Source organism: Podarcis gaigeae (assembly GCF_964106915.1).
Source record: "Podarcis gaigeae genome assembly, chromosome: 12".
NCBI classification, from domain to species: Eukaryota; Metazoa; Chordata; class Lepidosauria; order Squamata; family Lacertidae; genus Podarcis; species Podarcis gaigeae.
The window spans coordinates 24588815-24603682 of record NC_139688.1 but is presented as its reverse complement, the minus strand read 5'-3'; the positions used below and the strand labels follow the sequence as shown (position 1 = coordinate 24603682).

The 14868-nt window shown below is 40.0% G+C and overlaps 1 protein-coding gene across 3 annotated transcripts in view; it reads left to right on the top strand.

Annotated features, from left to right (window-relative positions):
* Window positions 1-14868, top strand: part of LOC310827937 (macrophage mannose receptor 1-like) — a 45720-nt gene that overhangs the window by 11393 nt on the left and 19459 nt on the right. For all 3 annotated transcript variants that reach the window (XM_083704614.1, XM_083704615.1, XM_083704613.1), the window contains exons 10-19: window positions 1050-1165; window positions 2817-2965; window positions 3091-3290; window positions 5594-5715; window positions 5998-6076; window positions 6869-7004; window positions 7622-7657; window positions 9671-9840; window positions 11923-11993; window positions 14709-14809. In XM_083704614.1, coding sequence (XP_083560740.1) covers window positions 1050-1165; window positions 2817-2965; window positions 3091-3290; window positions 5594-5715; window positions 5998-6076; window positions 6869-7004; window positions 7622-7657; window positions 9671-9840; window positions 11923-11993; window positions 14709-14809 — 1180 coding nt within the window. The remainder of the gene's footprint in view (window positions 1-1049; window positions 1166-2816; window positions 2966-3090; window positions 3291-5593; window positions 5716-5997; window positions 6077-6868; window positions 7005-7621; window positions 7658-9670; window positions 9841-11922; window positions 11994-14708; window positions 14810-14868) is intronic.

Here is a 14868-nt window from a genome sequence, read left to right as displayed (position 1 = left end):
GCTAGCAGGATTGCTCTGTTTGTTTGTTTTTTTAATTTCACACAACTGTGTTTTCCCAAAGAGCAAAATATAATAGAAATGGGCAAAATTCCTGGTGATGCAACTCAGTGGCAAACATTTGCTGAAGGCCTCAGATTCAATCCCTGACATTTCCAGTGAAAAGGGAAGTTGGCAACACTGAAGACCTGCTGCTATTCAGAGTAGACAATACTGAAGGAGATTACATTCTGACTCTGTTTAAGACAGTCTTGTATGTTTTACTCCAGAACCAGAAGAAATCAGACTCATCTGCTTTACACCAGACTATTCCCCATAATCTGCTTTAGGTAAAGGTAAAGGTACCCCTGCCCGTACGGGCCAGTCTTGCCAGACTCTGGGGTTGGTGCGCTCATCTCACTCAAGAGGCTGGGGGCCAGCGCTGTCCGGAGACACTTCCGGGTCACGTGGCCAGCGTGACATCGCTGCTCTGGCCAGAGCCAGAGCCAGAGCCGCACACGGAAACGCCGTTTACCTTCCCGCTAGTAAGCGGTCCCTATTTATCTACTTGCACCCAGGGGTGCTTTCGAACTGCTAGGTTGGCAGGCGCTGGGACCGAACGACGGGAGCGCACCCCGCCGCAGGGATTCGAACCGCCGACCTTTCGATCGGCAAGCCCTAGGCGCTGAGGCTTTTACCCACAGCGCCACCTGCGTCCACATAATCTGCTTTAGATTGTTATATTGATAGCCTGGGCTCGAAAAGGAATTGTAAAATGGTCAAAGTACTGTGAACTGCCCTGATATCTTATGATCAAGGGCAGTATATAAATCTAATAATTAATAAAAATAAGCATTAATTATTATGCTGGGATAAAGACTCTTGCATCATTTCAGAGGGTGACATTACTGACCCAGGCAACATATAGGACATTTCTGTGCAACTTCTGTGGCGCCTCATGATGGACAGAGATTCCCATTTTAGTACATATTCAGCAGCGTAATTTGAAAAACCTCATTGTCTCCAACCTAATACTGTAGTAATGTGGTTGTTGGTTCTTTTTATATCAACAGGGCTGGAAAAGGCATGGTATCTATTGTTATTTAATTGGACAAACATCTCTAACATTTTCAGAAGCAAAGATGTTCTGTGAAACAAATAAGGGATCTTTAACTTCTGTGGAGAACAGGTATGAAAAAGAATTTCCTTAGATCAAGAATGAAGAAACGAGCATTTTAAATATTGATAAACTACAAAATAGCTATATTTCTCAATATTCCAACTGAAAAATAATTGTTCTTGATATTCAGAGGGCATTCTTCACTCCACTTTCCCCACTTCCTGGCCATGAAAGAAAAAAGATGATTTTGTTATAACTATCTGCTCAATTAGTTTTAGTTTTAAAATTTATGCACAGCTTTCTTACTCTTGCTTGTGTCCATCTAAATTTCACTCAGACTAGACCTGTTGACATGAAGTCAGCCATGTTCATTATTTTTTATGTGTCTACACTAAATAGAACGAACATCGGATACAAGCTTATGAGTGTTATGTGGGTGAAAAGTACAATGGTTACAATTGTTAGAGGCCTAATTCTTTGGCCACATAATACATATTAAGAGTTGAACCACAGTCTGTGACTAAGGTACTTTCTTGAATGATCTGCTCAGCATTTCTTGTGAACTTCCTATTAGATTTGCAATCTGTGGCCTTATTGATTTCCTTGATCATGAATCTCAATTTGCTCGTCAGGGATTTACTGGTTGTCCTTATGAATACAAGACGCTTAGCTTGAATGATTTTTCTATCTCAAATGGGTGCATGTTTTCTAAAATATCTTCTAAACCCATTGATGATTTCCTGTATATATGTCTTTTGCTGTTTTATATGTGTGTAGTCTGAACAGAGAATCATGTGCCTCAGTTACCTACTCTGGATGCACTTGTAATTCTTTTGTCAGACTTTTGACAGACCTGTAGATGATGCTGGTAGACACAAAATGTAGATGTATTCCTCAGTAAAAATTGACCTGAAGGCATGGCTGTGTGTTGTTGTTTTAACCTTTTACTTTTGATAGCATTCTGGTCACTTTCCCCAGTTGGTTCAATAATGTTTACATCTTGCAGCAGGTTCTGGCCACCACCTAAGATTAAAGCTATCTACACACCATACATTTCAAGTACATCTCCCCCCACTCCCAAGAATCCTGGGAACTGTAGTTTATTAAGCGTGCTTGGAATTGTAGCTCTGTGAAGGGTAAACTATACTTCTCAGTTTTATTAAGAGCATTGTTTTCTATATATGGTGTGTAAGCAGCCTAAGTCAGGGCTGAGATCCCTCTGGTTAGTTCCGTGACCAGCTGCCCTTGGTCAGTCATTGAGGATATCTAGAACATTTACCTCTTTGTTGTGATTAGAACACACATGCACCCAATCTGTGAGAGTGTTGAAGCCACCTATTTTTCTAGCATTCCCTCTTTTGAATGCCTCCTTGATCTCAGTCTCCATCTGAAGATCTCCCTGAGCACTTTTAGCAGGAGGACAATAGCATATCCCCTGTACTAAATTACTCATCAGGCTTAGTATTGTTACCTACAAAACGACTCTGTGGTGGAGTCTAACCCTTCATGGTTTTCCAGCGTGTTGGCTTCTATGTCTTCTCTGATATACAGAGTGATACCACCTTAACTATGCCCTGGGAATAATAATAATAATAATAATAATAATAATAATAATAATAATAATAATAATAAATGCACATCAACTCCACTATGTCCTGAAAATTAACTTCTTTTTTAAAAAAGAAGCACTCGCTTTTTTATTACTTATTTTTCTTTGCAGGTATGAACAAGCCTACCTGACTAGCCTAGTTGGGCTTCATTCTGAAAAATATCTCTGGATCGGTCTTTCAAATGTACAGCAACCAGGGACATTTATCTGGACCAGTGGAGACAGTGCTCTGTTCACCCACTGGAATTCAGAAATGCCTGGTAGGTACTTCCTGAAGCCTAACTGGAGTAATATTTCACAAGGGGCTTCGACATTGTCATTATTAGTAGTAGTTTTACACATATGAACAGATACTCAATTGGACTGGCAATTGTATCTCCAAAAGGGCAACATTCTGGCTGTGTTGCCATGAGAACTGGGACTGCAGCTGGATTGTGGGATGTTGTGAACTGTGAGGAGAAGGCAACCTTCATCTGCAAACAATGGGCTGAAGGTGTGACAACAACTCCTGCCCCCAAACCAACTCCTCTGCAGCCGTGCCCAGTAGGATGGCGTCCAAGCAATACTAGAAATGTGTGCTTTAAGGTAGGTATAGCGTTTCTTGCGTCTAAGTTCTTGTTTGCTTAAATAGCAAGGCAAAGGTAGACATGCAAGCCATCTGAGAGTGTGGTTTTAGTTTAAATATAAATGTTCAATGGATTTTTTAAATTGTGATTCATTTTATTGTGTAGTTTAGTTCAATGTTTTGAACTTTATTTTATTTGAAATGTCAACTTCAAAATTGATCTTTGGCTGGTTTGCTGTAGATCAGAATGGATTTCTGCTATAGATTAGAATGGATTTCTGCCTCCCCACTGTTTAGCAACAAAATGACTCCCCCTTCCTTGGCTGCCCTATTTATTCTACTACTGATATGAAGAAAGCTTAGATTTTTGTGTGGAAATGCTGTGAATCTCATTCAAGTCTGGGCTCAGAATTTTTCTGTTGGTGGTTTAACATATTGTAGCTGCATATTTATTTCTGTTTTACTGATCCTTTTTGTTGCGGCTCTCATATTTTGTGTGACCATTCATAATTCTTGTCTCCTATTTTTCAAAATTAACCTAAAATTGTTCAATAAGATCAGTTTCAAACTGGCCTGTGAAAGATAATTCCACACTGACAGTAGCCCAGTAAAACAGCTCTGGGCTTAAGGGGGGAAGAGGAAAGGGTACCCAGGGCCCAGAGATTTGCAGCTGTGCTGGCTTAATTAGATAATTCTGGATTATATTTATGGAGTCATTATCCAGAAGGAATATTTTTGATGGTGTTTTGCAACTTTTGTCACCTGTTAAGTAGAGCACAAACCAACCAAATTCAAACCAACCAAAAATTGTTTGTTGTATATTCTGTTGAATCTTAAAATTTGTGACACTACAGCCTGAGGAACTGGAGAAAAATTCTACACATATTTCAGATAATTTTAAGATAATTTTCCTTGTGAATTGGGATTGGGAGGGGATCCTTCAAATTTACTTTTTGAAATGAGTTTGAAATATTCAGTTACAATAATAATAATAATAATAATAATAATAATAATAATTATTATTATTATTATTATTATTATTATTAAATGAGGCTTACAACAAAAACAGTGCAACTAATTCTCAATGAAGGCTGCATAGCTATCCAGATCTTTTGTATCCTGACAGTGACAGAATCTTTAAAAAAGGTTCAGCAAACTGGTGTTGATCATACTGTTAGGGTTGCCATATTTCAAGATCCAGAACAAAGTGCCACCTTTTGGAAATTCCCCCCAGACGTATGGCAGCCCAACATACTGTAGATGCTCTTCTAAGGTATGGCAGTAAAGCCACCTAGCATTATTTTCTAACAAGTGTGCATAAATAAGGTAAGGTGCTGGCCTCACATTCACCTTTGGCCAGTCTCCGTCAGGTCGCTAAGGCCAGGCCCCTTGGCGCAGTGTAAGGAGGCACCTCTCTTTGGGGTGGGGTAGTTCAGAGACCAGGGGCAGCGGCAGCAGGTTCCCAGAAGACTTCCAAGGAGAGGGGAGAGGAGGCTGAAGGAACACTCCACAAGGAAGGGTGTCCGAAAAAGGTTGAGAGGGTGCCAGTGCTGTAGGCAAGGGGTGACACAACTGTGTTTCTAAGCCCCACAGAGGTGCCACAGAAACAATGTTGTTGGTCAAGGGAGCCGTGGACTCCAAAAGGTTGAACTCTTCTGGTGTAAATACATTCAATTATGCTATGTCTGCCTTGCCCTTAGCTGCTTTCCTTATCTGTGAAATGGGAACTCATGCAAACCATACTCTGAATGAGATTATTTGATAGTCCCACATTTTATATTACAACTAGCATAGAAATATGTTATTTGTCTTCAGGAAAAGAAAGAAAGAGCAAGTAGGTATTTCATAAGGAATGCTCACCAGATTTATCCTAGGGGTGATTCATACACAGGACTGGCCCACCCATGAGGCAAAGTGAGGCAACCACCTCAGGTGGCAGTATCCCTGGTGGGGAGAGGGATACTATTTTATGGTTGCCTTAGGTGCCAAAATGTTTTGGGACAGCCCTTGTCACATATCTCTAGTTGTAGCAGAATGAATGAAGCTCACACTTTAAAGCTCCTTTCTTTTCTATAACATGAATAAATTGTTGGTATGTAATAAAGACAGAACAGGGTTCTGGCCTGGTACTGGTTAGTGGTCAAGAGCAAAAGTAGTAGAATCTGATGCAGAATATGAAATTGGAGTCTGAATTCAAAAGGTTATCAGGCTATGAATCCTGGGTGCAAACAAAGAAGGAAATTAGCAATATTTAGAGGGAGGGAGTGTTATGTATTAAAAGCTGGTGCTTATTATCAGTGTTTAATTATGTTTTATGCATTAGGCCTATACGAAAAACAAAAGTAATAAGAAATCTTGGTTTGAAGCACGAGAGTTTTGTAGAGCAGTTGGAGGAGAACTCATTTCTATTCACAGTGAAGAAGAACAGAAGATTCTAGAAGAGATGTGAGTTTGTTTGTTTTTAATCCTTCCTGCTCAGAATGGCACACCTGTTCCAGAAATTTGATAATGTAACAAGCTTTAAATGAATGAACTGATGATACACATGTATAATATTTTTCTAGAGAATATCAAAGTAGTGAATGCAAATTTAAAAACTCAGATGTTTGAAATCCTTAGGTAAAAGATTTATACGATCTGAAGAGAAACCAGAGTATCAGATTTATGAAATCCATTCCTTTGTTGAATTTTTCTAGACTCTGTATCACTATTTTTTATATATTTTAGGCGTTCCAATGACAATTATTGGATTGGTTTGAATAATGTGGATCCTGATAAAGGATTTACTTGGAGTGATGGATCTAATGTAAGTAAAAGGGTAATGCTGATGTATTGATAGCAAAGTTATTATTAGTTTTACAAAAAAATGTCTTTAAGCTTGGCGTACACACCCTCTTGTTCTCATATTTACATTGGACAGATCACATAGCAGCGTTTTAAAACCTTTAGTAACTGAAATATCCAGCAATGAAGTCTTTAAACATATTACTTGTATGCAATCTACAAGATTTGCTTGAAATTACTTACTGATATACAAAAATACATGCCCATTACAAAGTATCGTTTTATAATTTACTGATATAAAACAGCCACTTAATCTAAAAAAGAACATAGGCAGAATGAAGACAAAAAAGGGAAAACCGAAAGAAAGAGAAAGCAAGAGAGGAGAAAGAGAGAGAAATGTTTAGAGAAAGATAAAAAAGAATAAAAGGACTTCTGGATCTTTATCTTGCAGCTAATTGTCTGATAGGTAAAAATCTGCTTTGGTCATGGTGTATATTAAGTCTTATAGAATTTTTTTAAAATTTCCTAACAAAATCATTTGAAATAATTTATAGTCATTATTCAGTAATGAGACTGGGCAATAATTTTTTATTAAGGTCAACTCTTGTCCCTCTTTAGGTATAAGAGTAATGTTAGCCTGCACCCACACAGTATTAATAAGGAAATGGCAACCCATGTCTTTCTATATATGTAGATGTTCACATGGGTACAAATCATTCTAAGACTGCTATTGTAAGTCTGTCTCCTTTTTGGTATGTTGCCACGGACGAATTTTAAAAAGAATAAGAATAAGAAAAGTTTGTTTCTACTGTAGCTAAACTTTGAAATGAGGAGCCCTTGGTTTTTATATGAACCAGATGCAAAATGTGGAGGAATAGGACAGAATTGGAATCGTTGGATCCCTTTCCACTGTGACAGTTTTCTCAGTTGGGTTTGCCAAATTAAAAGAGGTAAGATTCCTTTTAATTTACTACCGGTCCATTAAACAAAGCCAACAAGGCCTTCATTTGCTGCACTGCTGAAGCCTTGCTTTTTAAGATGCATGCCTTTTTGAGAGGAGGGGAAAATAATGAGAAATGCATTCAACCTTTGCTATGAATGTTGCAGAGTTCAGATTATGACAGTCTGAGATGTGAAGCACAGGTCACTCACAAATTATCCACATTTCATCTATCTGCTTTGCAAAAGGGGGTGGATGGCTAGAAAAAAATACTTTGGCAAGCCCCGTCTTGCCCCTGCCATTGAACCCAATATGTTTTGACCATACATGGTTTGGGCTCTAGGTGCTATCCCCGGAACATAACCCTAGCATAAGTTCTGAGTCGCCTCTATTCCATTTCAATAAGAACAAGAAATTAGGCCATTGAGGCTATTGTGAGTACAGAGCTATTGATTGTTCTTTCACATTAGGTTTTACCTGTATTTCCACAGAGATGTAGAAATGTGGTATGCTATAAATAAAACTTTACGTTCATTTTTATGAACTCCTGCTTGCTATATGAAATAACATAATACAATACAAATGATACTATAATCCATTATAATTAATTTGTCTTTGGTTTTTCAGGTGTACCATTGAAACCTGAACCAAGCAATGATTTTGGTATGTTGGGTGATTCTGCCTTCCCTCAGGTCACATTGGTCTTTTTAAAGCTGCACCATAGAAGGTGGGGGTGGGTCTGCCTTAACAGCTCTCTCAGGTCAAGGATGATTCTCTCAGGAGCGAAAAATAAGTGTGCTCCATAGTCTGGGCACCCAAATTTCTGCCTTCTCTCGGGACAAGTAGGTCCTAAGTAGTGTTGGGGAAGGTGGGGTGGGATTGTCCCAGCAGTTTTCTTCAGCCATTGAAAGTTCTGTCAGTAGATTCTCCTTGGTATGGGCTTGCTAAACTTGTTAAGATACACCTCTAGAAGGGATGCCTTTAGCTCATCAGTAAAGCACATCCTTTGAGTGTTGAAGTAACCATCAGCATCTCCAGGTTGGATTGGAAAAGATTCCTTACAAAGTCTGGAGAACCACTGCTAGCCACTGTTGACAAAACTGAGCTAGCTGGAGGTATAAAGTAGATTCCTGTGGTCCTAAGCGTCAGGTTTCCTTGACTGCTGTACAGTGGTACCTTGGGTTACATATGCTTCAGGTTACATACGCTTCAGGTTACAGACTCCGCTAACCCAGAAATAGTGCTTCAGGTTAAGAACTTTGCTTCAGGTTGAGAACAGAAATCGTGCTCCAGCGGAGCGGGAGGCCCCATTAGCTAAAGTGGTGCTTCAGGTTAAGAATAGTTTCAGGTTAAGTACAGACCTCCAGAACGAATTAAGTACGTAACCAGAGGTACCACTGTACCTTATATCCTTATAACTTCCCTTTCTGCTTCTCCTCCCCCATAATCTGCTTAGTTCGTTTCCCTTTGTCACCCAAATTATCTAGAGTAGAAACATTGCAGTTTTGGAATGTAGGATCACCCCACCCCCTTTCTTCTCACCATTCCTCCACTGTGACTTTGATAGCTTGAGGTACGCCGATTAGCCACTTGCTAGCACACTTCAGCAGACTTTTGGGGAGCCTCAAGAGGCTCTCTAGCTCAGATCTTCAAAAAAGCTGGCTGCTTGCCTGAAGGTTTGTTGCACCTTCAGTGCAAGACTAATGGAGTCACACTCTCTCTGTCCCTCTCCCAAATAAGGTTATCTGTCAGGGGGCTGTCAGGGAAACTATGGCTGTTCCAGATCTAGACCTGAATCCAGACAGAAATAGGTCAAGTTAACTAGTTCCTTCAAGACTGCAGATGAATTACCACCAAACTCTCAAGCACTTTGCCCGCCAAAGCATGGGCTACCAATTTGTTACCGGGCCCAATTCAAGTGCTGGTTTTGACCTATAAACGCTTAAACGGCTCAGGACCACAATACCTCAAGGACTGCCTCTTTCCATACGAACCTACTCGAGCCCTGAAATCATCTTGTGAGGCCCTCCTTCGTGTGCCTCCTCCTTGAGAGGTCCAGAGGGTGGCAACACAAGAACAGGCCTTCTCTGCAGTGGCTTCCCGTCTGTGGAATGCTCTCCCCAGGGAAATTTGTCTGGCTCCTTCATTATACATCTTTAGGCACCAGGCAAAAACATTCATTTTTAACCAGGCCTTTGGTTGATTTGATTGACATCCTATGCCCTTCTAAAATGTGTTTGGGTGTGTGTGTTATTGGGTTGTTGTTTTTATTTTGATTATAGGTTTTGTGGTTTTATAGTCTGATTTTATTTTGTGAACTGCCCTGAGACCTGCGGGTTTGGGGAGGTAAATAAATAGGTGCTCATTTTATATATAAAATATAGTATCATGGTAACTAAACTGCTTTGTTTTTAAATTAATTTTACAGTGTGAACCAGCAATAAGAAATGCATGGGGGGGGTGTTGATTGTGTGTTTCAAACTGAACTGATGTGCACGATTGTCTAATGTAGAGGAGGAGAGATCCCCATTAATATCATTAAAGTTTCTTAGTTATAGCACTGATTGCATGAATTACCGTTATGCATATTTCTGTATAACTCTCTGGAATCATTTGGTGAAGGGTATTTAAGAACTACTTTAAATAAGATAAATAAAAATATGTCTTCTTTTGCAGACTATTCATTCAAAATAATTGATAATGGCTGGATTTTGTATGAGGAACATGAGTACTATGTCAGTAATACAAGTACATCTGCAGAAAGAGCACGAGCATTGTGCGTGAAGCATGGTGGAGATCTTACTGTCATTGAAAGTGAAACGGAAAAAAAGTTTTTGTGGAAATACGTAAGAAATATTTGGAACATATGTTTTCCTAATCAAGTACAGCTTGGTGTTTTTCTAAAAAAAGAGCCAGATGAATGATGGGTTGTGGCTATTTTGATGCCTGCTAAACATTTTCTTCTGGATAGGGTCACCAGAACCTTAATCTTATACATGTGGTCATGTATTGAAGTGTAAGACACTGACAAAGAAATGAGAATTGGGGGGGGGGGGTATGATCCATTCACCCAAATAATCATCACAGATCTAGGCTTGATGCAGAGCAACAGGTCAAAATGTATTTTTGTGCCTAAGCATTTAATTTTCATGCCAGCAAAGTTCAATATTCTATCCAGCAATATACAATTTTCAAAGAAACATGATGGAAATACACAAACAAAATGTTTGGGAAGAGGAGCTTCTCTACAGATTATCAGGGGCCTATAATGAAAGCACAGTGGGCTTATCACTCAGGGTTTCACCCTCTGCCTTCACCTCTCCAACCTCCCTCCCTGCTTTTCTCTACATCCAGCACTATTTTTCTAGAAAAACAGGAATGGAACTCACCATGAACGCCTCCCTTGTTCTCTTATAATGGCAATGGTGCCCACCTGAGAGGTGCCGGAACTGAGTTCCGGTGAGTTCCAGCTGAAAAAAAAGCTCTGTCTAGATCCATTATGAAACCCTCTTTATGGATCCATCTTATCTTTTCCCTCTTCTAGTTCTTTTTCATTGCTTGTTTAATTTTCCTTCCCCATCTCTTCATTTAGAAGACAAAGAAGTGCAACTCACTAAGTGGAAGAGTGAAGTGAAATGGGCAGCATTATGACATGAAAGCAGGTGGCATAGGCTGCATTGTAATTTATACCGCATATAATTAAAAATCTTCAGTAAACCATCTGTTCTCTTGGGGCTCTTGAGCTGATGTCAAGGATGGGTATTTAGGTCCCTCTAGCAGTTGCAGTCAAAATTGCAAGCTGGAAAGAAGTACCGTAATCCAAACTGTTCCCTCATTGAAAACCAGTTTTATATTGAGACAAGCCAAAGAAGGGAAAGAGAAGCCAGACACATGACAGCAAAAGAAAACAGAGAGACTCTTCGCCATCAGACAAAAAAATGTATATACAAGATTAGAGCACAATCCAGATTGGTTTTTTTCTTCAATTTTGCCTCAGGAAAGCAGTCTGTTCTTGACTCTCTACATCTTCACTATAGACTTGTTATTATTTCTGTATCTCCTTGTTTGTGTTACTGTAGTGTGTTGCTTTCCCTTGTTGTTAAAGATTTTTTATTTTATATATACGTACATATATTCCCTCACATACATTCCCCCAACTTGCAACCTGCAACAGCCCCACTACACTCTTCTGTTATGTTTTATCTCTCTATGACAGCTTGGCTTCTGTCTGGTTTTTATGAGGGACTCCGGAGCCAGTTGAAGCCCCCCTCCCTTCATTGTCCCTCTCCCACAGCAGAGGAAAGGCAGATCAGTTTTCTCCCTCTCCCTTCTTTATTAAAGGAAGCAACCAAACAAAAGAAAACAAAGTCAGACTGCTTTTCCTCTGGCGTTTTTTTCCAAGGAGCAAAAGGTGGACTCTTGGTTTCTACATTTAATCCCCACAACAACTTGGGCAGTGACTGTCCCAAGGTCACCCAAGTAACTTCATGGCTCTGGAGATTTGGACCTTGATTTCTCAGTTCCTAGTTCAGCACTTAAGAAATCTTCCTCCCAAGTTGTCTATTGCCTCTCACAAACTGAGGGAGGAATTTGAATATTTTTTTCCAGTTTGCAGTTTGCCTGCGACTGCTAGAGGGAGCTAAATGCCCATTCTTACATTGACCCAAAAATCCTTTTCACGTTAAGTACCAATGGTCTTATTACGGGTACATCAGTTCATTAATCCATAATAAATAACTTCCTTGTTTTCTCTAATTTTAGCTGACAGGCTTTAATTTCTTTTAACTGAAAGCTTTATTTGTGTTTTAATAAAGTACAAACATGTTATGTTTATAATTACAAGTCTCTTTTTGTATTGGCTGATTTGTAAATATATCTGATTACTTTATTGTTACATTTACTCCCCATTTTTCCTTTGTATGTTATAGAACAACTATTATGGAACTCACTCTGGTGACCTTTACATTGGTTTAACTGTGGGTCTTGATGGAGAGTTTGGGTAAGTCAACAACTTTTTTTAAAAAATGTAAATCAAACTAAGTTTCTTAGATAATATCTAGGTTAATGTTAAATAATCTGGATAGAAGGATGTTATATTCACCATTTTTCTCTAAACTGATTCAATTAATCTCCCAGATATATAGAGTGACTCTGCAGTCCTATGGTTCCTGTAATGGTGTCTAGGGATGGTGGATAGGGAAGACTGACCTTGGAGAGGAAAACCGACTGTCAGTTACCTCCTCTGTGCTACCTCAGAAACTTTCACAGCTCTTGCTCTGTTGACATCAAAGCCCAGTGTTAGAATGAATGCATACATGCAAGGGACATACCAGGGAAAGGCTTTGATCCTAAGGATCCAGCACTTAGCCCCCAGCATGCCCCCACATGGTAGTAAAACTTATGTCTCCAATAAAAGTGAAATAGTTTGGGGAGTAGCCGGAAAAGGATAGAGAATAAAAGTCCTATACCACCTTTCCTTCTGCTATGTCAGTGAGAGCCCAACAGGGATTTGGATATTGTAGTTCAGCCAGTTTAGTTGTTTCACTATTTTAGCTTTGTTAAAGTAGACTTTACAAAGGCTCTACAGAGCCACAGGCTAATTCTTAACTGGTGGATCCTTTGCTCAAAGATCTCAGTAGCCATTCTAATCACTTCACCTACCTTTCTTAGCTTTGCAAGTTGTGTTTCCCTCTATTCCTTCCGCTGTTCTACTCTGACTTGCCCCTGGCTCTATCAGACCCAGAATTATGCATTCTAGTTCTTGTTGGCCTTGTTATTATTATTAACGTGTTTTACCCATCCTTAACCATAAGGTCTCAGGATAGGTTACAACAATCTAAAACTACAATGTTACAATTCACCAGGCTGGCATCACACCCTTGTCTCTTTCATTTGCATGGAACTTCTCACTTATTATGCCGTTTCCTCCAAAGCTTTTGGGGGCACCACCCTCTTTCTTCATGTGTTGAGGAAGAGGGCACCACTCTATCTGCCTGACTTCTATGGCTATTGTATGTAGCTTGGATGTGGCGTGTTCCTAGTTAACTGCTCCCTTCTGCTCTGCTCCCAGCCATGCTCTGAACATTGCAGCACTGATGCTCTCCCTCTCCCATGACATCCTCCCTCTAATACTGATGGCCTTTTATGACTCCAGTGCAAGAGACTGAGAACCAGGCCCAGCCCAATATATTCTGTCATTGTAGGCAAAATACCCCAACACCACCCCCACGATAGCACCCCCCACAGATCTAAGCTCCCTTCCCACACCCTCCCTGCCCCTGCTGTTGTGCCCATGCTGCTGCCAGTCCTGACACAGCAGCTGCACCCTTGCCTGCATATGCATTATAATGCAACAGCGGCAGAGAGGAACAGTGCTGTGGCGGCAGTGGCACAGGTGAAGCCCCAGTGGGGCTGGCAGCTGCATAATGATGGGAGTGGGACATGGGTCAGATCTGCCACCTGAGGCAAATGGCTTCACCTTGCCTCATGGAGAGAGCTGAGAGTTCAGTGTTGTCATACTTCTCCACACGTGGTATACTCCCCCCCCCCATTCCATTTGAGTTGGCAAAGAAGCAGTGCAAAGGCAAGCTGCCCCTTGCTCCCCCACCAACAAGCTTTTTTCAGATCTTCCTCACTACTGCTTCCCCTCAGGCTTGAAGATTACAGCCATGAAAGGAGGCTTTTATGTAAAAGAAGAACCAATTTAATCATTTTTCAAATATAAATATTACATTCTACCTATAAAATACAGGCATATCATTTTCCTCTAATTAAAATAAACGGCCCCAGTAACTGACAGGCCCCTTACTTCTACCTGCCAGTCATAGGTATTTTATTTTTATTTTTATAGGGCTAGGCCATGGCTGAGGTCAGAGTGAGTCAGAAAGGTGCAATCCTGGAAAGACATAGAGAGGCCACTTAGACTTCATAAAGAAAAGAGGAACTGCATTACCAAAAAGCAGGGGCAGGGAACAAAAGAAGGCACTGATTTGCATAAGTCCTGTTTGGGATGTTTTATAATTGTATGTATGAATTTATAAATAATTGCTATAATTTCATTATATTTTCAATACATCTCACCATGCTGAGGGAAGAGAATGACCAGGAGACCTGGGGTTCTTTAAACCAGCTTTATAGTGGACAGATCTTCAAATAAAAGGTTGTCCCCTAAAAGCCTGTCAGATAAAGGACTGTTCACTTTAAAATGGGGCACATAACCACTCTTAAGAAGACAAGAAGACAAAGGAGCTCAGTGAGCAGGTTCTTGTGTTTCCATATTTAGCCTTAGAAATTGCTATGGCTGCTAATCATGAGACCCTGCATTTTAAAGAAAGTCCCTCTAAAGGTAAAAGGGAAAAAAGTAATGCTAGATATATACAGTGCCACCAAGAGATGCAAAGTCTGGTAATAATAATAAATAATAATAATAAATTTTATTTATATCCCGCCCTCCCCAGCCGAAGCTGGGCTCAAGGCGGCTAACAACAATCAAACAGTACAAATAAGAATGAAATAACAGTGGAAATAATATTCTTTATCATTGTAAATTAATATTGTTAAATGCTCAGTTTTGCTAAATAGTTTATCAGCCTGGTGTTCCCTTTGCCAACTCCCCACAACCCTGCTCCCCAATATTTCTTTTGTAAAAGTATGCAATGTAAATGAAGGGCAAATTACATTATTCTGTCCCATTTTCTCTTACTATTTTCTATAGCTGGTTGGATCAAACTCCAGTGACCTATGCGTCCTGGGCACCTGGTGAACCCAACTCTGGAAATGATGATGAAACATGTGTTGCTATGAAGGCTATCACAGGCAAGTAGAATAAAAGTTTATCATTTGGGGGGGTCATAAGAATCTGCAAACTTGACAAT